This window comes from Quercus robur, chromosome 8, assembly GCF_932294415.1.
Source record: "Quercus robur chromosome 8, dhQueRobu3.1, whole genome shotgun sequence".
In the NCBI taxonomy this organism is placed as follows: Eukaryota; Viridiplantae; Streptophyta; class Magnoliopsida; order Fagales; family Fagaceae; genus Quercus; species Quercus robur.
The window spans coordinates 1,743,171-1,768,416 of record NC_065541.1 but is presented as its reverse complement, the minus strand read 5'-3'; the positions used below and the strand labels follow the sequence as shown (position 1 = coordinate 1,768,416).

Below are 25,246 nucleotides of genomic sequence, written 5' to 3'. Positions count from 1 at the left end.
TATTTTTTTGTTACATATCAAATGCCTGCATAAATCTCATTGAAATGTGTTTGAAAGTAAGGCAGTCCAGGAAAGTAAGATGTTATAAAAAGGATAACAAGTGACAAGATACCCTATAGCCTTTAGTGATCTCACATTGCTCTGAAATGAATAGGTTCTTCCAAAGATATATTTCACCATCTAGATACCTTCAATGGGACACCATTAACCTCCATGTCAATGTACAACACAACCTTCAATAGACTACATGTTTCTTTTTCTTTTTTACTTTTGCTCAGGAAAAATAAAAAGACTAGAATTATGAGGATTACATTCATTGTTAGCTGTGTTTCTTTTTTCCTTGAGGCTTCCTTCTTTTCCTTGCTGCTAAATTAGTACAAATTTTGTGAAGCAGAATCATTCCGTGTCTATTATTTTAGATAAAGTCTTGCTTCTTTCATGCACTCCCACTTTTCAATCTCCCAAAGCTCATTGCTACAGAAACAACTAGGACTCACTTTCATTAGGCCTTTATAGGCTCCCATTTGGTTTACAAAGACATGTAGAAAATTGAGAATTACATGTGTTTCTGAAATCAAAAGCAGATGTCACTGTCTCATTCTATTTGACGAAGCTAGTAAAATCTTTTATAACAGCATGAGGATAGAGGCTTGATGCATAACCTTTCACTGGTGTATTTAGTTGTACCCAAATTAAAAAGTTGGGAAAAACTTGGGCATAAAAGACCTCACACCAGATTAGAATAAGATATATAAGACAAGTACATTGACATAATTTTTACATTCAACAACTAACGAATCATAATCAGAACATAAGTCCCTAGTATGCCTTAATGTTAAGGACATATATTTTGGGTACATAAGAAGGGACTCGGGGAGGAATTGTGATTGCTGCAAAGTCAAGAATGGAACAGAGACTCATTGTAGGCTGCAACAATCTGATGGCAAATAGCAGACTCATTACCATTGGCAGCTAAGTATCATGGTATTATAAGAACAATGTTCAAGGGTCAACAACCAAAACACCACTTGGGAAATTTTATCAAACGACTTGTGTACATGGAAATAAGAACAAAACATTGCAATTGAATTTCATCAAAACACCACTTGGGAAACAGAAGGATCAAGACCGTTAATCACGCTCAAATCGCATGGCCATAGTTCATCCTATCAGGCTTAAGGCCCTGTCTCAGTGAGGAAAGGACACAGAGATATGATCCTATAGAACAGATCCTATTCAAGTAAGGTCGTAACCAACGATATCGTTTAATGTAATATAAATTGATGTTTTAGTTTCTATCTAGTCGATATGGGACAAGCTCGTTTGGTTTGCAGAATCATACTACTTGCTGATTGATTAATGATTATAGTACCCCTCTAAACCTTCCTAGTTCCCACTTCATTCATTGCTGTCTATGCAAGGACAAATATGGTATAAGAATTAAAGAGTGGCATCTATTAAAAGAAAAGTGATATTCGTTTAACTTAATCCCAACAAATAAAATAAGAAAGTAAAGAGAGAATTTGTAACTGTTGTAAGGATGGAACCACTACTTCATCTCCAAAGAGCATTCATCAATTTAATCAAAAATTCATATCTATTATAAGCTAAGAGCCTATTTTTTCTAGGGTTATAAATGATCCAAGTCATTCATAAACAACTCAAACTTGGCTTGATAAAAAAATCATTCATATTTGTTTATTTATAAACAAGCCAAGATTAAACTCTAGTTTTAGGCTTATTTATTATGCGAGCTAAACCCAAGTAAAAAAAAAAATTGTTCATGAACAAGCTCATAAACATTAGGACTTGATACAAAACAAGTTGAGTTTAGCCTTATTTTATAGGTTTGGTAATGAAATTGATATGAGTTTTGACAAATAAACTCATGTCTTTCAAAAAATTTAATTAATTAGGAGTTGAGATCACAGATCCAAACCAAATAGGCTAGATAATAAGCTTGATATAGACTTAATAATATACTTGTGTTGGATCTCAAACTCAAAAGCATGATATTGAGCTCGAACTTGGCTTGATAATGAAATTGATATGAGTTTTGACAAATAAACTCATGTCTTTCAAAAAAATTAATTAATTAAGAGTTGAGATCACAGATCCAAACCAAATAAGCTAGATAATAAGCTTGATATAGACTTAATAATATACTTGTGTTGGATCTCAAGCTCAAAAGCATGATATTGAGCTCGAACTTGGCTTGACTAATGAATCAAGCCAAACAAAGCCGAGCTCAAACTTTTATACTTTATAACAAGCTCAAGCTTGAACATTAATTGTAAACTTGATTCAAGCTCAAGCCAAGTTTGAACATTCTAGTTTTGTTGTCGAGCTAAACTTGAACACTTACTACTTAACAAAACTCAGCTCGTTTGCAGCCCTAATTTTTTCTATTTTACTTAACCACTTTTCAAAACACACGCATTACACTTGTAGTAATGCAAAACGTGGCATCCCCACTTCTCTTTCTTTCTTTCTTTTTTTCCCATATTCTCCCTCATTTTTGTTCCTCTTGTTTATACTCCAAACACCTTTGTCTTTTAACTCTCTCTGCAGCAAATTTCATGATTATGAATCAGTGAAGCACTGAAGATAAAGATTAATCATCTACCTCAAAAAATTATTAAGGATCACCTTCTGATTTTTACCCCTCTATGTCTTATTGTTGCTGATTCTTTTTGTTTATATCTGATAATTTTGTGCTCACTTCATCTTGTTCAATGGTTCAATTGTTCATCATTTTGTTAAGGTCATTTTTTTTTTCTGATAAATCAGAAGGATAAAGAATAGAATTGACCAGCCTAACAAAACTAACAGCTCAAAGCCTAAACATGCCAAGAGAACCAAAACAATTCATAAGAGATTTGGAAGCCATGCTGACCAGGACAGAGATCTCCGAAAATTTTATTTTCTGTACTAATGGAAAGATATCTTCATTTCTCCTTCCTTAAGCTGCAGAATCTCTTCAACCAAATAAGATGTGTGCCATGGACACTTTTTTTTCCAATGGCATTACAGAATGAAAGATGGTTTTATTGGTGGAAGGAGTCCGGCAAAGATTTAAGTAAAGGATGGGAGAAAGACTTTTTGTAGGAAACATAATTCATAATGCTCAGCACAGCTTTTCCATATTATTTTTGATTGGGCTCCACTGTCAACAAATGCCTGCAACATGGTAAAGATAAGTTTGCAGAGCAAGTATTTACTTAGTTCTCAATCAACGGGTGGAATGGAACTTACAAGAAGGTGTAAAGGGGGGATGCATAAATCATGACCAATATTTTTCAGTTACACATCATATGCCTTCATAAATCTCATTGAAATGTGTTTGAAAGTAAGGCAGTCCAGGAGAGTAAGATGTTATAAATAGGATAACAAGAGTGACAAGATACCCTATAGCCTTTAATGATTTCACATTACTCTGAAATGAATAGGTTCATCCAAAGATATATTTCACCATCTAGATACCTTCAATGGGACACCATTAACCTCCATGTCAATGTACAACACAGCCTTCAATCGACTATGTGTTTCTTTTTCTTTTTTACTTTTGCTCAGGAAAAATAAAAAGACTAGAATTATGAGGATTACATTCATTATTAGCTGTGTTTCTTTTTTCCTTGAGGCTTCCATCCTTTCCTTGCCGCTAAATTAGTACGAATTTTGTTAACCAGAATCATTCCCTGTCTATTATTTTAGATAAATCCTTGCGTCTTTAATGCCCTCCCACTTTTCAATCTCCCAGAGCTCATTGCTACAGAAACAATTACTAGGACTCACTTTCATTAGGTCTTTATAGGTTCTCATTTAGTCTACCAAAGACAAGAAGAAAATTGGGAATTACATGTGTTTCTGAAATGAAATCAAAAGCAGATGTCACTGTCTCATTCTATTTGACTAAGCTAGTAAAATCTTTTATAACAGCATGAGGATAGAGGCTTGATGCATAACCTTTCACTTGTGTATTTAGTTGTACCCATATTAACAAGTTGGGAAAAACTTGAGCATAAAAGACCTCACACCAGATTAGAATAAGATATATAAGATTAGTACATTGACATAAATCTTTTCAACTTTTACATTCAACAATTAACGGATCATAATCAGAACATAAGTCCCTACCTAGCATGCCTTCACGTTAAGGACATATTCTTTGGGTACATAAGAAGGGACTCAGGGAGGAATGGCCATTGTTACGAAGTCAAGAAAGGGACAGAAACTCTTTGTAGGCTGCAACAATCTGATGACTAATAGCAGAATCATTTTACCAATGCCATTGGCAGCTAAGTATCATGGTATCATAAGAGCAACGTTCAAGGGTCTACAACCACACCTCACCACAATAAAAGCAAAAAAACAGCATCACCCTCTTCACCTCCCTTCCCACTAAACCCCTTTTCATGTCTTAGGACATAAAAAATAAGAACAAAACACCACTTGGGAAATTTATCAAACAACTTGTGTACATCGAAATAAGAACAGAACAACAAATTGTCCAAAATGCAAAAAGGGTTTTTTCCCAACTAGCCCGTTCAGAGACAGCCGCACGACCATCCCAGCTAGCTGGCGCGCCAAGCTGAGAACGATCATCTACAGTATGATCCACCGGACAGAAGGATCAGAGACTGTTAATCACGCTCTAATCGAGCGGCCATGATTCATCCTATCAGGCTAGCTAGAGCTAGAGGCCCTGTCTCCTTAGCGCGCAGGAATACAGAAACACGATTCTATTGAACATATCCTGTTCAAGTTAGGTCGTAATAAATGGTATTGTTTATTGCAATATAAAGCGTTGTTTTAGTTTCTATCTAGTCGATATGGGACAAGCTCGTTTGGTTTACAGAATCATACTACTTGCTGATTGACAATAGTACCCTTTAATCCTTCGTACTTCCCTACCCAAGGACAAATATGGTATAAGAATTAAAGAATGGCATCAATTAAAATAAGTGATATTCATTTAACTAGTCAAAAAAATATTCATCAAAAAAAACTTAGCCACAAAAAATAAAATAAAAAAAAAGAAAGTAAAGAGAGAATTTGTAACTGTTGTAAGGATGGAACCAGTACTTTATCTCCAAGTGCATTCATCAATTCGATCAACAATTTATATCTATTTTAATATATGAACTCATTTTATTCTATTTAACCTCAAAAAAAGAAAGATTAATCATCTCCCTCACAAAATTATTAAGGATCACGTTCTGATCTTTACCCCTCTCTTTGCAAACATGCTTTATTATTGTGGGTTCTTTTTGTTTATATTTTATGATTTTGTGCTCACTTCATCTTGTTCAATTGTTCTTCATTATTTTTTTCCACCTCCTCTAGATCTATTCATAACTTCATATATATCAGCACAAAATTCATTTTAGTCGGATCATTAACTTCAACTGGTATTGACCAAAACACCTAAAACATAGGGGTTACCGTTTCCGTTTGCATACTAATACAAGATTTTCTGAACAAAGTAGAATGGTATTCAAAACTTTGCAAACATATTTTATTGTTGTGGGTTCTTTATGTTTATATTTTATCATTTTGTGCTCACTTCATCTTGTTCAATGGTTCAATTGTTCTTATTTTTTTCTACCTCCTCTAGATCTATTCATAACTTCATATATATCAGTACAAAATTCATTCCAGTCGAATCTTTAACTTCAACCGGTATTGACCAAAACACCTAAAACATAGGGGTTATCGTTTTGGTTTGCATACTGATACAAGATTTTCTAGCCAAAGTAGAACGGTATTCAAAACTTTGTCTCTTCCTTCATCCTAAAGAAAGAATAAAAATTAAAATGTACAACTAAAATGCTTGTGTATAGTTGCACAAGTACTATAGCAAAAATGCATTTTGCACAATGTATAAATAAGCTAATGTGGTTGATTTTTGGGGTTGGATAAACGAAATTTGGCCCTTTTGCCATTTTACCATGGCTGATGTGAGTGCTTTAAGTCTGGGCTTGAACACAAAATACATATCATCATATAATAACATAAAATACACATAAATTCAAGAATAAATTGATACATAAAAAATAATAATCACACCCTATTCAGCATTAATGAAATATTACTTAAAGAAAAGATACAATATTTTTTCTTAATACTATTTCAAGTTAATCATCTAGCAAGGCACTTGACTATAAAGTTAAAGGCTATCATATATTCTCTTATATTATATAAATATAATTATATTGTCATATCCTATTTGACACCTTACTCTAATCCCAAAAAAAAAAAAAAAAAATTAACAACACTAAAAAATTGTATATATAAAACAAAACAAAAAAGGGTAATTTGATAACTATAATGATAAAAATAAAAACATAACTTTGAGAAAATGTAAAAATTAAATAATTTGAGGTGAAAATTGTGTATTCAGTTTGACTTTATCGAAACAATCATCATTTTACTAACCAATAAATAAATAAATAAGATTTTCAAAAGATAATTTGTTATCTGTTCTCTTTGCTATCTCAACACCCAAACATATAAACAAAATTAGCTTGACAGTTGTACTTTCTTTCTTTTTTTATATATTTTAAATATTAATTATACATCTATGTTTTAATATAGAGAAATTTACACACCACACACCATGCTTGCCACAAGTGACTTAATAATTAATATATGTATGTATTACACATCATAAAATTAATGATTTTATTTTTATTTTTTGTCATGTGACATGTTAAGATAGTTAATTTACTTTAGGTAAAACTTTATTAAATTTCAAGTAACTTACTAAATATTAAATGGTATCATATATACATTATTTTTAATTAAGTTGTGCATCAGATAGACATAATACTAGTTGTGGGGCCCGAAATCTGAGGTCCCAGCCCACTTTGTATTAAGGGCCCAAAGCCCAGGCCGAAGAGCCCTACTGCCGAGGACGTATGATGAAAGCCCCTTAAAGGCCCAAGGATGTGGCTGAGGACGATCTCACGCTCAACACCTCACAAAACGCCTGAAGAAAAGGACAAACTCAGTACAAGAGCAGTACAAGGGAGAAAGCTGCCAACACCATAATGTGGAGCCCTGCACCTGACAAGGCCATACTCCAGACCATGCTATTTAACTTTTCCCAACCACCCCCAACCACTCTGACGTATGGATTGATAGGACGAGTCATTAACCCAAAGAAAGGAAAAACTGACATGTAGATGAAGAACAGGAAGTAAACACTAGTATAAAAGGGAAAGAGAGCTGAGAGAGAAGGGGGGGGATAGAAGGATCCTACAAAAAAGAAGAATGGTAAGAATGCGATGCTCCTCGGACTAAGTCTGAGGAGTCAAACCCTTCAAGCTACATCGATGTAAGGCTTAGCTATTCAAACCAAACCTACCTTTGTATGAGCTCTCATAAAATCAGGACCAGACCGCTGCCCGGCGACCAAGGGCAGGCCTTTCAAACCCACTCTCTACAAATCATATTGTTCGGACCCTTTACATACGAGCCCAACGTCGTTCTTGGGTCGTTAAAAATCGTGTCCCTACAATTGGCGCCGTCTGTGGGAAGGCTTACGCGTTGGCGCAGGTGGTGGCGGAGTCAAGCCTCTATCAAGTAAAGGTCTGCAAAGGTCCCTCCATTTCCAGCGACATGCAATTGTTGCTCCGACATAAATTTCCGCTAGGGGCTACGCCTCACAGTGCCGATGGCACGAGCAACTCTAGAGGCTTTTAACATCAAGCTAACTCTCCCCACATTGGTCGAGGGGCTAACCTTCGAAAAGTAAATAAGTAAAAGAAAAAATACAAGTTTTGGACAGAATCAAGACCTTGTATGTTCCTCGAACTCAAGCCTATGGGGAAACCAACTACTTAACAGAAAAAATACAAGTTTTGGACAGAACTAAGGCCTTATATGGTCCTCGGACTCAAGCCTATGGGGAAACCAACTACTTAACAGAAAAAATACAAGTTTTGGACAGAACCAAGGCCTTATATGGTCCTCGGACTCAAGCCTATGGGGAAACCAACTACTTAACAGAAAAAATACAAGTTTTGGACAGAACCAAGGCCTTGTATGGTCCTCGGACTCAAGCCTATGGGGAAACCAACTACTTAACAGAAAAAATACAAGTTTTGGACAGAACCAAGGCCTTGTATGGTCCTCGGACTCAAGCCTATGGGGAAACCAACTACTTAAAAGAAAAAATACAAGTTTTGGACAGAACCAAGGCCTTGTATGGTCCTCGGACTCAAGCCTATGGGGAAACCAACTACTTAAAAGAAAAAATACAAGTTTTGGACAGAACCAAGGCCTTGTATGGTCCTCGGACTCAAGCCTATGGGGAAACCAACTACTTAACAGAAAAAATACAAGTTTTGGACAGAACCAAGGCCTTGTATAGTCCTCGGACTCAAGCCTATGGGGAAACCAATTACTTAACAGAAAAAATACAAGTTTTGGACAGAACCAAGGCCTTATATGGTCCTCGGACTCAAGCCTATGAGGAAACCAACTACTTAACAGAAAAAATACAAGTTTTGGACAGAACCAAGGCCTTATATGGTCCTCGGACTCAAGCCTATGGGGAAACCAACTACTTAACAGAAAAAATACAAGTTTTAGACAGAACCAAGGCCTTGTATGGTCCTCGGACTCAAGCCTATGAGGAAACCAACTACTTAACAGAAAAAATACAAGTTTTGGACAGAACCAAGGCCTTGTATGGTCCTTGGACTCAAGCCTATGGGGAAACCAACTACTTAAAAGAAAAAATACAAATTTTGGACAGAACCAAGGCCTTGTATGGTCCTCGGACTCAAGCCTATGGGGAAACCAACTACTTAACAGAAAAAATACAAGTTTTGGACAGAACCAAGGCCTTGTATGGTCCTCGGACTCAAGCCTATGGGAAAACCAACTACTTAACAGAAAAAAAAAAAAAAAAAAAAAAAAAAAAAATACAAGTTTTGGACAGAACTAAGGCCTTGTATGGTCCTCGGACTCAAGCCTATGGGAAAACCAACTACTTAAATAAAAAATAAATAAATGATGCAAGTTTTGGGCACAACCCGGTACAATCAAACCTCAGTCCTCGGAGCAAAGGCCAGGTATTATTGAAAACACGGCCAAAGTTCCACACTACTCGGCAACCCTCTCGGATGGATTATTTTGGGTTCCTCATTCTCGAGCACCTACCTCACGCGCGTTGCGGTACACTCAACCGTTATCTCGGTTAGTCTCATAAGTTTAATTTGCTATTGATTGGTGTTATTACATTTGATAGTTTCAATAGGTTCAAATTGGTAGTTTTTTGTCACAAGGTCTCCTGTCCTAACTATCATTAAAGGAAAATATACATGTAGCATACTCATTCACAAAGTAATTGCCGCAGAAAAGAAAAATATTTAGAGGGAAACAAATTCATCTTTTATTAGCACAAAGAAATAGTACAACGTACAATGAAAAAGCTTGAATAAGCTTACACTAAAAGCTAACTACATAAGCGGAAAGAAAAGATACAAGAGAGTGAAGAAAAAGCCGAAGAAGAGGTGCAGAGAAGAGGGATGCTGCCATTCCGAAATGTTGTCTAAGGAGACCATTCCTCAATACTTTTACATGCCTACGACTCAGGCAGCAAAAGAACCCAACTTGGGGCTTGCACCGTAGAAGAAAAGGTGCAGGGAGCCCGACTTCGGGCTAGCACCGTTGAAGAAAAGGTGCAGGGAACCGGAAGTTGATGAGCCTCCGTATAACCACGCCTGCGATAGAGCAGACGGCGCTGATGGCGGAAAACCTTACTTCTGACGCACCAAGAATCTGATGCGACCAGTACCTGCTTCGGATTTTGACTGAAAGAGGGAGAAATACCATTTCCCCCTTGTCAAAACGGAGGATTATCTTGAATCTGTGCCTCCCCTATCCAGACCACATCACCTTGAGTCTCGGAAGGATTCAATGCCTCTGAAGCGGGTGAAGATCCTTCATCCCCACCCATGCCTCAGACATATTGCTCTGAGGCTAGATGGCACTGGAAATGGAGATTGTAAGTATGGCGGAAGGATTATGATTCTGAAGGGAGCAGAAGGGTTTATATGCAAGGGGAGTGACCCCCCATCCTATTTATATAGAGAGCAAACCGGTGGCATTTAATCCATGCAAGTTTCCAATAAGTGCTACAGACAAGACGGTCCTGGCACAATTTCCAACACCATCTGCAACTGCAAGGTTTGAATAACCTCGTGAAGGAAACGTATTAATGGCGCGCCTTGAACACTGAAACGTTGAGGACGCCGCGCGAGAAAACCTAGAGGGATGTCTCACAAATTTGGCGCGCCCCCCATGCAAACGAAAAAACCCCAGCATTAAAGAAATGTTAAGCTGGGCCAATCATGGTTTGGGCCTAACATTACCAAAACCCTACTCCCCAACAACAAGGCCGGGCAATAGGATTTTGAGGGGCTATTGTGGGGCCCGAAATCTGAGGTCCCAGCCCACTTTGTATTAAGGGCCCAAAGCCCAGGCCGAGGAGCCCTACTGCCGAGGACGTATGATGAAAGCCCCTTAAAGGCCCAAGGATGTGGCCGAGGACGATCTCACGCTCAACACCTCACAAAACGCCTGAAGAAAAAGACAAACTCAGTACAAGAGCAGTACAAGGGAGAAAGCTGCCAACACCATAATGTGGAGCCCTGCACCTGACAAGCCCATACTCCAGACCATGCTATTTAACTTTTCCCAACCACCCCCAACCACTCTAACATATGGATTGATAGGACGAGTCATTACCCCAAAGAAAGGAAAAACTGACACGTAGATGAAGAACGGGAAGTAAACACTAGTATAAAAGGGAAAGAGAGCTGAGAGAGAAGGGGGGGGGGGATAGAAGGATCCTACAAAAAAGAAGAATGGTGAGAATGCGATGCTCCTCAGACTAAGTCCAAGGAGTCAAACCCTTCAAGCTACATCGATGTAAGGCTTAGCTATTCAGGTCAAACCTACCTTTGTATGAGCTCTCATAAAATTAGGACCAGACTGCTGCCCGGCGACCAAGGGCAGGCCTTTCAAACCCACTCTCTACAAATCATATTGTTCGGGCCCTTTACATACGAGCCCAACGTCGTTCTTGAGTCGTTAAAAATCGTGTCCCTACACTAGTTTTTATTAAAATCTCGCTATCTCAACACATCTTTAGTTTGGTTGAAAGGAAACTTACTGCACCATTAACAAACATTGTAGAATTAACAAAGTATAAAAAGAAGGATATGCATGAATTACAAGAAACAACCAATCTTGTCATGTGAAACATAGAAATGGAAACCAGTGGGCTCTCCAACGTGTGGCCATTGATCAGATAACTAGAAAAGCCCCACTTATTAGTGAGCACTGAGCAGGCACAAAAGCAAGGTTCCACATTCAAGCTATGCAGATGCAGGGTTGGTTGAGAGATCATTTCAGCAGTCACTGACCCTATACTAATTTTAGCAGATTCCATCAAATTCCTCTTTGATAAAGAAACTAACAAGATAGGAAGTATAACTAAAAACATTCATATAATCACCTGCACACATGAATTGGGCTAAAACTCACAAAGGCAGCAAGTTGAAAATTTTTGAAATTGAAATACATAGCAACAATTGCTAAAAAGAAAAACTCATGTCAACTTAATATGGCAGCACTCAGAAACCTTTTTTTTTTTTTTTTATAATAATCGGTAGAAAATTTATTCATAATACTAAACAACTTGAAAGCGTGAAAACTAGTCTCACGACAACGCAGAAAAAACATTGCATGTGCTGGCAGAGACCTGAACCCATTAAACACAGCACAAACATAGAGAGGGAAAAAACTTAGGTAGTCCCGGAGCAGTGCTCCAGGACTAAGTATTGCCCCATAGAGAGCTTGGTCTACTGAAATTTCATTGCTCATGTCCTTTTGAGTACAACCACACTCACACTTTGATTTGAAAACTGAAAAGGAAAGTATACCACTAATACCATACAAGTGACAGGACACTGACTCCTGATTTGAAGAAGAAACCAATGGGAAGGAGTAGAATATCATAGCTCTCTTCAGTGAATGATACTGAGCAATCTGAGCTCTCTTAAAAAGGAAAGCATTATTGACATTGCTTATAAGTGCCAACTACAACCATACCCATAGTCTTTTCTGCTCACATTCTTCCATCTTTGCCACCAAATCATCATCACACAGGATCCCATCACGGCACTTTAATATTGTCGGCACAAGGATCACTACTTTTGCCACAACTCTAATGTCGCAAATTGTGAATAACAACCTATCACTTTCACATAAATCCATAATTTTTTCTCACTGCTCACAATCTATCATATCAAAGTTGTGGCAAAAGTTGTATCCAAAATTTTCTCAAAAACCACAAGCCTATAATAGGCATTCAAGACACGTGTTAACATGGCTAAGAAGTAGATAGTATAGCACACCCACAAGCCATCTCTATTTATACTGTCAATAAACTCAGTTGGGAAAGCACTTTTCCTTCTGTCTAAAGTCTCTTATCTCAGCCACCCAGAACTCCCTCTCTTCTCACTTCCACTCCTTTTGTTCCTGGAACTATCCTCAAATTCAATACCAATACCAACAACATCAACACGGCTATGGTTCTTCAACCAGGTTTGGGTCCTGTCTCCTTAGTGATCAAGGATATAGAGGTACGATCCTATAGAACAGATCCTGTTCAAGTAAGGTCGTGACCGATGGTTGTGTTTTGCGTATTATAAAGTGAAGTTTTGCTTACTATCCGGTCGATATGGGACTAACTCGTTTGGTTTATAGAATCATACCAAGAATATACTATTAATGCTAAATCTACTATAAATTTTACTACAAAATATTTACATTATACACCATTAATTACAAAAAAGGGAAAAAATAATTTCATATTTATTAGATGACAAAAACTCATCGATCATAATTTATTATATCAATTTAAAAAATTTATGGAGTAAAATTTGTAATAATGCTTTGAGTTCTTTGGACCGCTTTGACACCTCTTAATTACCTAGGAGCCATGGCCTGATCCTACGGCTATGGGTTTTTTTTTTTTTTTTTTTTTTTCAAGGCTAAGCAGCCAATTCAAGGTGGTAAACAAACATGCATTTTTTAATAGCTAAAACTCGACTAGAAAAAAATTAGTTTAGGTTGGTTTATTTAGCAAATAAGTAAAGCTCAAAAAATTTAATAATAAGTAAAGCTCAAGTTTAAACTCACTATTAAGCAAGTCAAGTTTAAACATAATAATATGTATTCATAATTACAAACAAGCTTATGAGTATGTATATATATATATATATATATGAGATTAAATTTAATAAGGACAGGTTGTAAAATATTATTAAGAAGCTCCCAAACATATTAAAGTTTGTTTGATAAAATAAAAAAATATAAAATAAAAAACTTTTAACACATAATTTACTACTTTGATGAGCTCAAGATTGACTTATAATTGAGATAAAATTAAATGACGAAAATGATGAGAGTGATGCGTTGTTACAAATTTACACATCGTTCTCTTAATATTTAATATTATTATTTTCAAAATGGTATTATGATGGAAAAAAAAAAATACAAAATCCTCTCATCTTTTTTTCATCCTTCTCCTCCTTTTCATCCTCACAATTTTTCATCACTCCTGCTACATATAAATTATAAAAAATTCATTACTTCCTCTTTCATTTCTCTTTCTACTTCTATGGAATATTATAGAAAATTCATTACTTCCTCTGTCATTTCTCTTTCTACTTCTATAGATCAATAGATTCGCACACCTTTTTTCATCACTCTTGCTAGATACACCTTATAGAAAATCATTACTTTATCAATTATTTCTCTTTCTACTTCTATTGATCAATAAATTCTATAACAACAAAATTTTAATCCCAAATTTTTTATCGATTATAAATTCTCAACAAATTATCAGGATCAATTGCATATATTCTTTTCAGTGATTCTATTTTATATAAAATCATACAATTTATTACTTTCTTAATTCACTTATCCTTTTTTACTACTACAAAAATTTTTTTTTTTTTTTTTTTTTTTTTTTGTTTGGCCCTCCTCTACATTTTTTCATTTCCCCAACTTAAATCAACCTACACTTTTTCACCAGTGCATTAGTTGCACTCTTCTAAACATAACTAAACCATTTCAAGCAATTTTTTCTCATCTTTTCATCAAGAAGGATCACCCCTATCTTTATTCTTTAACCATATTTCATCATTTCAAATAATATCTTTCCATGTATTTGTACTTACCTATTTTTAGAACATGTACTTATTAACAACCTAATATTCAATTCCAGGCATAAAGACAAATCTAGGTGAATCATTAATAGGTCAAAATTTCACAAATTACCACCAAATAATAGTAGTAGTAATGATAAAAGCCTTACTTCTAGCTGCGCTCAATAGGAATATAATGCAAGATAAAAAAAAATTAGACCAAAGAGAACCACTCCAAGTCTAAAAGCTCAAGTTTGAAATTTGTTTACTTTCTCTCATTTGAATTGCAAGTTACAACACCAATTTCAGGGTTCAAAATAGCTTTAAAGGAATGCTGTCAGTATCAAGTACACAAATTTCAATTTGTTAATTTGTAATTACATTACCGAACCAAACATTATTCCAGAAAAAATGAAGTCTAAAAATAAATGTTAACTTCAACCCCCAAAAAGAAACCCTACTGCCTGATCTTCATTTCCATCAAATAATTTAAGAGATTGTATGACAGCTTCCCTTCCAAACCCTAGCTCAACAAGCTTTGCCACTTTGACTTCAAAATCAGGTCCCTGCAGCCATATAAATCACATGAAATCCTCAGATCAATCAAATACGATTACTAAATCTTGTTCGTTAATCAACGTAACACCCATTGGTTAAAAAGACCAGATCGACAGGGCCAACTATCAATAAGATGGCAAATCATGACAACTTGGCAATCACACTAATGGTTTAACCAATTTCACAATACAGCACAGACTTTTTTTTTTTTCCTACAAGGAAGCTAACAGAAAGCTGAGACAGTTCTTAATAACAAATTTACCAGGCTCGTATCACCATGAGACCCTCCTGTTGGGACAATGTTGCTTCTATCTGTTGTTCCTGATGTCATCTAAAGAATAACAAGCAATAAAAACAAAAATTACATAAAGCAAAATGGTATCTACTCATTACCAATATACATCACTATATAATATATATATATACATAAAAAAGAAAACAAACAGTGCATACGTGGCACACGCTTTAGTTAGTCATGAGAAAATAAAATTCCAGGCACCAGTTCCATTCAGAATAAAGACATTTTCATAGTAGATCTTGTAAATCCTTAGTCAAAAGTACATCATCAAGGAAAGTTTCTTTAGGATAAGCAAATTGATTAAAAGTATACTTACTGGGGTCCCTGAGCTGGATGCTTGCTTGGACAACCTTTCTTCATCAAGAAAGTGTAATGGGATGACTTTTTCGGAAAACAATGCACTATTTAATTAGTTAATTTTCTATTTATCAAAAAGGTTGTCCATAAAAGCTATTTAGATAATTGGTGAATTGTAAATAAAGCAATTCAGGCATAACTGCAGAAATTGTTCAATTATTGAACAGTAAGCACATGGAGAGATTAGAAGGCCAACCTTGCGAAAATGGTACAGAAACTCCCCCCCCCCCCCCCCCCCCCCACCACCAACAAAACATTATCCTTTAAATCTATAATGCAATGCAGACATTGATTAAGTCAGAAAAGAATAACAAACCTAAATAACATCAATTAGAACCAAGAAAACGAAAAGGTTCATCAGTTATTAGAAAGAGTATGTTACCTGGTGCTTCCGGAGCATATCCAGCCCAAAGAGGAATTCCATATTGGGTTTGGGAGAATCCAATACTGTGAATGAGCAAGGATAAAATATATTCCCAATCTGCAGGAAGAAAGAGTTAGACAAAAATAGTTACACTAAACATTTTTTTAATCATAAAAACAATACGTATATCACCAAAGTTTAATTCCCAAGAGAGTGCATTTAAATTTATCCTCAATGGAACACTTACTCTACTGCAGAATAAGAGACTGCAAAGTCCAAAGTTTGCATGTACATAAGCAAATGCAGACACATAAGAGCAAGCATATGAACATCAAGAAGTGAACACACACAGAGGGAGGCACAGAGAGACACAGGTGGAGGCCTCCTTGTGACTAGAAGGAGATGCATGTCCAATGTTCTTGATCATTGTTCCAGAAAAAAACATCTATAAGAAGCAAAATAAATACAGATTTATGGAGAGAGGGAGAGAGGTCGACCACCTAAGACAAAGAAACCCCATAGCATGACATATGAATGTTACTCACTTTGATGCTCATTTTTTTCTCAATAAAAGATAAAAGAGGAGAGGTTTTGACTGTGATCTCTAATGTCATTTCTTTTTGTCTCTTTTTTTGAATAAGTTTGATCTCTCATGTGCAGAATGTAACTCAATATAATGAAGGTATATGATACGTCAAAACAAATGGGTGCAGACATGCAAATGGATATGTAAACAAGGGCATCCAATACATTTGAGAAGCAAACACTAGCATCTCCAAACACATGAACACATTGCCAACAATAAGCAGTGTAAAAGTATTACTAGAAAACTAGATATATTACCTGAATTAAACAACAGGCAATCAGATATAAAACAGTACATACCCACAACGCTCAGCTCAGGTGCAGAATGTCTATAACACAATATAATTGCAACAAAAAATCACCAATAATAATACACAAACAACTTGTGAACATGGAAATAAGAACAGAACGTCACTTGGGAATTTTATCAAACAACTTGTGTTCAAAAAAATGTTGCACTCACTAGCAAAAAGATTTCGGGAGCCTGTCAGACAGCCGTACGACCATCCCAAGCTGGGCGAGCCCAAGCTGAGAACGATCCTCTACAGTTTGATCCATCTATCAGAAGGATCAAGGCCGTTAATCACGCTCTGATCGCACGGCCATGGTTCATCCACCAGGTTTGGGGTCCTGTCTCCTTAGTGAGCAAGGATACATAGGTACGATCCTATAGAACAGATCCTGTTCAAGTAAGGTCGTGACCGACGGTTCTGTTTTGCGTATTATAAAGTAAAGTTTTGCTTACTATCTGGTCGATATGGGACAAGCTCGTTTGGTTTGTAGAATTGTACCAAGAATAATTTAATATTGCTGAAGATTATATAAATTTTACTACAAAATTTTTAAATTAAACACCTTCGATATCAATATATATATATATATATATATATATAAAAGCAGAGATCTCATGTGAGAAAGCATAAGATTCTACCAAGTGGCACATTGTTTGACATTTTTTTCATTTAGGCTTCCACCTTATTTACGTTTAGCATTTATGTCAAACTATTAAGTAATGATAAATGCATTTATGTCAAACTGTATGCAACAATTAGTGTCGCAGAACAAGTGATAAACTCCTTCAATTTTTTTTTAAAATGGGAAAAGACAATTTTTTTTTTTTTTTTGATGAAAAGGCAAAAAAAAATTATATTTTTATAACTTATTGCTTTAAATAGATACAAATGGATCTAAAAAATCATGAGAAATATAAGAATTAAGAAAAACTTTTCAATTTTATGCATAAAACTAACTACAATGCAGAATTACAAGAGTTAAATTCAATGAATTAGGTAAATATTATTTGTCTCCACATTTGTCCAATATAAATCCTCATTTTCATTGGACTTAGAAATTAAACTTCCATAATTTTTCTCAAAATATCTTTGGTTTTCTTTTTAAGAGGTATGTTAATTTTCAAAATATTATGTTCTTTTTAAATATTTTGCTTAAATTTTATGTATATGTTTTCACTTATGTAGCATTGTAATGTATGTAGCATTGTAAAATATTATATTTCTATGTATTTGTACTTACCTATTTTTAGAACATGTACTTATTAACAACCTAATATTCAGTACCAGGCATAAAGATAAATCTAGGTGAATCATTCATAGGTCATATTTTCACAAATTACCACCAAATAATAATAATAATAATAATAATAAAAGCCTTACTTCTATCTGCGCTCAATCTAAAAAGGCATATATTGCAAGGAAAAAATAATGAAATTATACACTAAAGAGAACCAAACCAAGTCTAAAAGCTCAAATTTGAAATTTGTTTACTTTCTCTCATTTGAATTGCAAGCTACACCACCAATTTCAGGGTTCAGCCTTAAAGGAATGCTATCAGTATCAAGTACACAAATTTCAATTTGTTAATTTGCAATTAAATTACTGAACCAAACATTATTCCACAAAAATTGAAGTCTAAAAATAAATGTTAACTTCAACCCCCAAAAAGAAACCCTGCTGCCTGCTCTTCATTTCCTTCGAATAATTTAAGAGCTTGTATGACTGCTTCCCTTCCAAACCCTAGCTCAACAAGCTTTGCCACTTTGGCTTCAAAATCAGGTCCCTGCAGCCATAGATATCACATGAAATCTTCAGATCAACCAAATACAATTACCAAATCTTGTTCGTTAATCAACGTAATACCCATTGGTTAAAAAGACCAGATCGACAGGGTCAACTATCAATAAGATGGCAAACCGTGACAACTTGTCAGTGAAGATAATGCAACAACCAAGCCTTAGTCCCAAAAAGTCAATCACTTCTCAATAGTTTAACCAATTTCACAATATAGCAGGAGACCTTTTTTTTTAGTTCTTAATAACAAATTTACCTGGCTTATATCTCCACGAGACCCTCCTGTTGGGACAATATTGCTTCTATCTGTTGTTCCTGATGTCACCTAAAGAATAACAAGCAATAAAAACAAAAAATACAGAAAGCAAAATGGTATCTACTCATTGCCGATATACATCACTATATAATATATATATACATAAAAAAGAAAAAAAAACAATGCATACGTGGCACACACTTTAGTTAGTCATGAGAAAATAAAATTCCAGGCACCAGTTCAATTCAGAATAAAGACATTTGCATAGTAGATCTTGTAAATCCTTAGTCAAAAGTACATCATCAAGGAAAGTTTCTTTAGGACAAGCAAATTGATTAAAAGTATACTTACTGGGGTCCCTGAGCTGGATGCTTGCTTGGACAACCTTTCTTCATCAAGAAAGCGTGATGGGATGTCTTTTTCTGAAAACAATGCACAATTTAATTAGTTAATTTTCTATTTATCAAAAAGGTTGACCATAAAAGCTATTTAGATAATTGGTGAGTTGTAAATAAAGCAATTCAGGCATAACTGCAGAAATTGGTCAATTATTGAACAGTACTTTTATGCAATCAAGCACATGGAGAGATTAGAAGGCCAACCTTGCAAAAATGGTACAGAAACTTCTCCACCACCAACTCTCAAAACATTATCCTTTAAATCTATAATGCACTGTGGACATTGACTAAGTCAGAAAAGAATAACAAACCTAAATAACATCAATTAGAACCAAGAAAATGGAAAGGTACATCAAATATTAGACAGAGTATGCTACCTGGTGCTTCCGGAGCATATCAAGCCCAAAGAGGAATTCCATATTGGGAGAATCCAATACTGTGAATGAGCAAGGATAAAATATATTCCCAATCTACAGGAAGAAAGAATTAAACAAAAATAGTTACAGTCAACATTTTTTTAATCAAGAAAACAATTTGTATGTCACCAAAGTTTAATTCCCAAGAGAGTGCATTCAAATTTATCCTCAATGGAACACTTACTCTACTGCAGAATAAGAAAGAGACTGCAAAGTCCAAAGTTTGCATGTACATAAGCAAATGCAGACACAAAGAGCAAGTATATGACCATCAAGAAATGAACACACACAAAGAGGCACAGAGACACAGAGGTGGAGGCCTTGTGACTAGAAGGAGATGCATGTCCAATTTTCTTGATCATTGTTTCAGAAAAAACATCTATAAGAAAAAAAATATATATATACAGATTTATGGAGAGAGAGGGAGAGAGGTCGACCACCTAAGACAAAAAAAACCCCATAACATGACATAAGATTGTTACTCACTTTGATGTTCATATTTTCTCAATAAAAGATAAAGAGGTTTTGACTGTGATCTCTAATGTCTTTTCTTTTTGTCTCTTTTCTTGGATAAGTTTGATCTCTCATGTGCAGAATGTAACTTAATATAATGGAGGTATATGATACGTCAAAACACATGGGTGCAGTGCACATGGATATGTAAACAAGGGCATCCAATACATTTGAGAAGCAAACACTAGCATCTCCAAACACATGAACACATTACCAACAATAAGCAGTGTAAAACTATTACTAGAAAGCTAGATATATTACCTTGATTGGAGCTACATGAACGCGACCCAATATCTCAGATTGACCGACTCCTTGAGCAATGCCCTTATAACGTTGATCCATAAGCCTCAACAATCTGGAAGACACCAAAGTCACAACAAGAGGCTTTCCCATTTCAAACTCTTTTTATGTTAAAACATGTAAGGTCTATATTTCTAATAAACAGAACTACAGGATACTAGGAATTTGGTCAAACAATAACATTGTCCTTTCCATCAGAGTGAGAGGGGGGGGGAGGGGGGGGGGGGGGGGGGGGAGATCATGCCAATAACAGGAGAATTTATTTGAAGAGTAGGTAAACTGGTAAAGGTTAAAAATAATAACTAGCAAGTGTATGAGGTGGTTTTATAACCACCTCCCCTCTCCCTGGTGCAATCCACAATCAACTTTCTCAAAGCCGCATATGTTTCATGAGACTATAAAGGTAATTATGTATGAGTGCACATATGTAATTGCTCCCCAATACTTATAAATAGTGTAATACCCATATCTACCGGTTTTGATATTCTAAGTTATTAAACCATGTCAAATAGCAAGTAAAATGAAAAATGATATTACCACCGACTGAATTAAACAACAGGCAATCAGATATAAAACAGTACATACCCACAACGCTCAGCACAACTTTTTGATATTATTGTTGATTGGGCTCCACTGTCAACAAATGCCTGAAACATGGTGAAAATTAGTTGGCAGACTGTGTATGTGATTAGTTCTCAATCAGCAGGGGCTGGAACTAACAATAAAATATAAAGAGGGATGCATAATTCAAAATGATGGGGATATTAATCTGGTTGCATATCATATGCCTGCACAAATCTCATTGAAATGTGTTTTTAAACCAGGGCAGTCCCGGTGTGTAAGATGTTTTATATAGGATCACAAAAGTGACACAAGAAACCCTATAAGCCCTTCAGTAATTTCATATTACGCTGAACTGAATAAGTTATTCCTAAGATATTTTTCACCATCTAGTTGTTACCTTTAATGGGAAACCATTAACCTCCATGTCCACGTACAACATAACCTGAAGAGTTGCATAAGAAACTTTAAAATCAATACAAAAACAAATATATATATATATATATATATATTTATGTATGTAATAGTGATAGCCGGGGTTGAAGATAAATAGATAATACATACCACCCTTGCAAAAGCTTCAGGGTTATGTTCCAAGGCAGCGGCCCAATTTTCATCAATTCCTTTCTGCAAATAATTTAAAAGTATTGTCAACACGAAGTACCCATTTAATATATCTTCCTTCTTGGTGTGGAAAAAAAGATAATCGAAAAAAAATCAATTTTATGATTATATCAATAGTACTAAGATTATATTAAAAAAATAAATAAAAAAGATATATGCCACAACTATCAAAGGATGAAAGAAATTTCAGAGTTGCAAGTAATAAATTAGTTGGCGTAAACATTAATGAATAAGATTTTATGCAAATATTATGAATCATTATAGTAAACATTGTAAAAGAATCACTTTTTGACAGTCCAATATCATTTTCTATCATCAGCAATCACATTCCTCATCAAAAATAAAATCAATAAATCAAAATGCACACTCCTCTTCTGAGAATTTAATGAATTCATCCTACAAGGAAAAGATTTATAATCACAGTTTCTAGCATGTAGGGCCATGCCTACTATTGGTCACAGAAAATATAATGCGTACATACAAAAAAATCCAATGAAGAAACTTAAAATAACAAAAGAATCCTAAGGCATAAAAGCCTCTCAGTTATTATTTATTAATGCACACCAGTAAGTATTAACCAGTCCAAGGAATTTGTAGGAATGAAAAATTAGTTTCAAAGAGAAGTAACAGATGTTTCAAGATAGCAAAGCCACTTGCAAACATCATTATAAGGTTAGAATTTTTGCACAATGAAAAATTAAATTACTATAGATTCTATAATTACAATGAACTTAAGATTTCAACGGACTGAAAAATACGCAGAAAATCAAGAGTACAAAGAAAGGTTCTTTCTTTCACTTTTTTCCCCCTCTATCCAATGCTAAACAACACCCAGACCTATGACCTACCCTGACCCAGCCTACCTGTTGAACCCCTGAGCCAAAGCATCAGGGATAAAGGGCTTCTATTGATACATCAATGCCACATATGACAAAGAAATAACACTGACCTGGCGAATAGCAGCTTCAATCTTCTTTTGCGCTTCAACATCAAAAGGATCTGCATAAAGAAGGGCCTATATCACACAATAACAAGAACATATATGTATCAGTTTCTCCATCTAATAATCATTATCAAATTAAATTATTTATGTAAGAAACTCAATGGTTACAATTTAACTACATCTGATCAGTAAATGGTAAGTACGTAAATACACGCATATATTAGAGGCCAATATATTAGAACTTGAAAAGTACTTTATGTGGTAAAAACTTAGCACCATGACATAAGCTATAAAGGCCAAGGAAGAGAAAGAGTTAGAGCCACCAGATAAGCAACTTACGAGCTCCTCTTCTTGTTGACGTCGTAAATCAGATTTTTGGCGATGACGCTCTCGTAAAAGGTCTTGCAGTTTATTTAGATCATTTCCTAGAACAGCTTGTGCTAGTTCAGGATCATTCTGTAAATTCAACATAAATTTTAGATTGCTAGAAACTCACCAGTTAAGAAAATAAATCATAGAAATCAAGAATGGATTACAAACAATCCAATCATTTTTATTTTTATTTTCACATATAATTTTATGCCAACTGCTACTGATTGGCATGGCATTTTCAGATAATAATCCAATTTTCAAAATCATCTCCAAATAGGCTCTAGCTCAAGAACACCATGAGGGTGCGGTAGTGCAAATAATATTAGAACCAACCTATTACTCAAGTAGTTAAGTTTCCAGACTTTATCTGATTCCAGACTTCTTCTTAACAGAAAAACCCTATTTACATGCTTCAAACCCCAATTTGAAATGCAAAGAATAACTTTGAAGAAAAAGACCACAGTTTTACCTGAAACAACTGAGCCATAAGATTAGAATCACTTCGAATATGCTGCTGGAAAGCTCCAGGGTTCACAGCAGACCCATCTGGATTGAAGCTCAAATTATTGGTAGGTGCACTGAAATAATTTCAAATAATAAGAGTCAGAAAAAAGCTTTAGATTCCTGTTTAGTACCTAACAATTATTGAGATAAAATTACAAAAGTTATCTTAGTGTGCTTCATCTTGAGACAGTGATTTGCTTTTACCTGGGATCTAAAATGTGCATAGGGAATAAGTGGAACATTTTCAGAAAAAAAACTCAATCTAACATCTCAAGTCACCATACTGTAATTTGCAGACTGGATTGCCGAGTATTAGATCTACATAATCTTGGCATCCCTTAGATTCCTCATAATCATGGAAATTAAAAATAATTTTTCAGAGCACAAAAGATTGTGTCTCAAGTTATTCTATCAACCTATCAATCTATATCAAATTAGTAATGTTGAGACCATCAATCACAAACACCCAACATGAATGAAGACCAGGAGGTGTTGCTGGGCTGCTAAATCATTAAAACACAATAACTCATATTAATTTTCTCAATCAACATAGGTCCTCGGCAGTTCTTTGTTCCCTCAACTTGAATAATTCAATCTTCCTCGCTAGTGAATTAATTATTGAAACAAAACTAATCTTTAAAAATTCTTATAAATCGCAAAAATCGTCATATGGGTTTGCCCAACATTATAGCCTAATAAAGCAACATAATGTACTATGAATAAATAAATAAGTACCTTGATGCAGCAGCAGAAATCATCATCACCAAATCTTCATCTTTCACACCCAATGCACTCAATTTCTCAATATTCTTCATCTCCTTCCCATTATACAGCAGCTGCTGTTGCTGAAGAGGCACACTTGTCTGCCCACATACAAAGCCAAATCAAATTTAACGTTCATAAATCCATACTCAAATTTAACTTTCCAGACCTCAATACCCCGTTTCGTTCCTCAGACAACTAAGAACCAACTGACCCCAAATACATATAAAAAATTTAAATTTCACAATCAAAGTTTACAATCCAATAGTATCAAACTCAAATTGAGCAAAAAATATTGATGAAGCAGAAGGAAATCTAGAAAGTAAAAGCTCAAAACTTCAATCTATTCCCTTCCCTCCCTGAGTTACCCCACCAACCAAAACAGCACAAGAAAAAACAAATTAAAGAGATCTCACCTCCACTTCAAGCAAAGCCTTCACATTCTCAACCTATTGAAACAAACCCAGATTTCAAAAAAGCCAAAAAAAGAGAAAAAAACATTAGTACCCATCAAATTATTTACAACCACATGTATATAAATATACACACACATGTATGCATGCACGTATGTGAATAAAGATGGTGCTTTGGAAGAGTTACAGATTCATGAGGATCCACGTCAAGACTAATGATTTGCTCATCTGCAGTCATTACAGTGATCTTCATCTTCTTCTTCTTCTTCTTCTTCTTTCTTCTTCTTATCTGAATGGATCTGTGTCTCTGTCTCTCGGAGTTTTTTGTTTTTGTTTTTCTTGAGGTGGGTGTTTTTATATGCAAACTTTGTTGGGTCTGGTTTGGTTACTTAGTCCACGAGGTTTCGTTTGTAGAAGTGTAATAGAATTCGAAGTTTTAGATTAGATGGAAGAGTCCAAAAAACCCAACTTTGTGTTTAAGGGAAGAGATATAGGGATTCTCTGTGGTAGGGTGTATCTGCAGTCGGCTAGATATAGGGAAGACTTGAGAGCACACGTGGCATGTCATGGACCATTCATTACAGGGATCCACTATCAAGGCACAAGAGCGCATCGGAATAGTCACTAAACAAGTGCAATGTAATTAGAATTTAATTAATACTATTAAGGGTTGCACTTGCACTTGCACTTGAACTTGAACTTGC

General features: G+C 35.2%; 1 protein-coding gene, 1 non-coding gene and 2 pseudogenes across 4 annotated transcripts; all 4 read right to left on the bottom strand.

Moving 5' to 3' along the window:
- Positions 1 to 4,540: 4,540 nt before the first annotated feature.
- Positions 4,541 to 4,774, bottom strand: LOC126697975 (small nucleolar RNA U3; annotated as a pseudogene).
- Positions 4,775 to 12,555: 7,781 nt separating this feature from the next.
- On the bottom strand, positions 12,556 to 12,702 carry LOC126697976 (small nucleolar RNA U3; annotated as a pseudogene).
- Positions 12,703 to 14,472: 1,770 nt separating this feature from the next.
- On the bottom strand, positions 14,473 to 25,001 carry LOC126694152 (protein DNA-DAMAGE INDUCIBLE 1). Of its 3 annotated transcripts, none has more exons than XM_050390238.1 (15): positions 24,730 to 24,998; positions 24,546 to 24,578; positions 24,103 to 24,230; positions 23,333 to 23,441; positions 22,831 to 22,947; positions 22,498 to 22,563; positions 21,489 to 21,551; positions 21,325 to 21,369; positions 20,949 to 21,010; positions 20,325 to 20,418; positions 19,512 to 19,604; positions 19,339 to 19,408; positions 19,088 to 19,158; positions 18,737 to 18,805; positions 14,473 to 14,797 (listed from the first exon to the last, which is right to left on the bottom strand). In XM_050390238.1, exons 1-15 carry the CDS (start codon positions 24,793 to 24,795, stop codon positions 14,669 to 14,671), a joined length of 1,215 nt encoding a protein of 404 aa, XP_050246195.1. In that variant the 5' UTR covers positions 24,796 to 24,998; the 3' UTR covers positions 14,473 to 14,668. The 3 variants fall into 3 exon arrangements, with proteins under 3 accessions (XP_050246195.1, XP_050246196.1, XP_050246194.1); XM_050390237.1 differs by lacking the exon at positions 14,473 to 14,797 and adding an exon at positions 18,150 to 18,469 and having other exon boundaries at positions 24,730 to 24,993; XM_050390239.1 differs by lacking the exons at positions 18,737 to 18,805; positions 19,088 to 19,158; positions 19,339 to 19,408; positions 19,512 to 19,604 and adding exons at positions 15,052 to 15,120; positions 15,827 to 15,925 and having other exon boundaries at positions 24,730 to 25,001.
- On the bottom strand, positions 16,875 to 17,092 carry LOC126697972 (small nucleolar RNA U3). The gene has a single exon (XR_007646343.1). It is a non-coding gene; the product is annotated as a small nucleolar RNA U3 (small nucleolar RNA).
- Positions 25,002 to 25,246: the final 245 nt, after the last annotated feature.

Excerpts from the sequence above, each read along its gene's own strand:
- LOC126694152 (XM_050390238.1), bottom strand. The coding sequence starts at position 24,795 with ATGAAGATCACTGTAATGACTGCAGATGAGCAAATCATTAGTCTTGAC. Across the intron at positions 23,442-24,102 it reads ATTTCTGCTGCTGCATCAAG|TGCACCTACCAATAATTTGA; the intron begins GTACTTATTTAT and ends AAATTATTTCAG. Across the intron at positions 18,806-19,087 it reads CATCCAGCTCAGGGACCCCA|GTGACATCAGGAACAACAGA; the intron begins GTAAGTATACTT and ends GTTATTCTTTAG.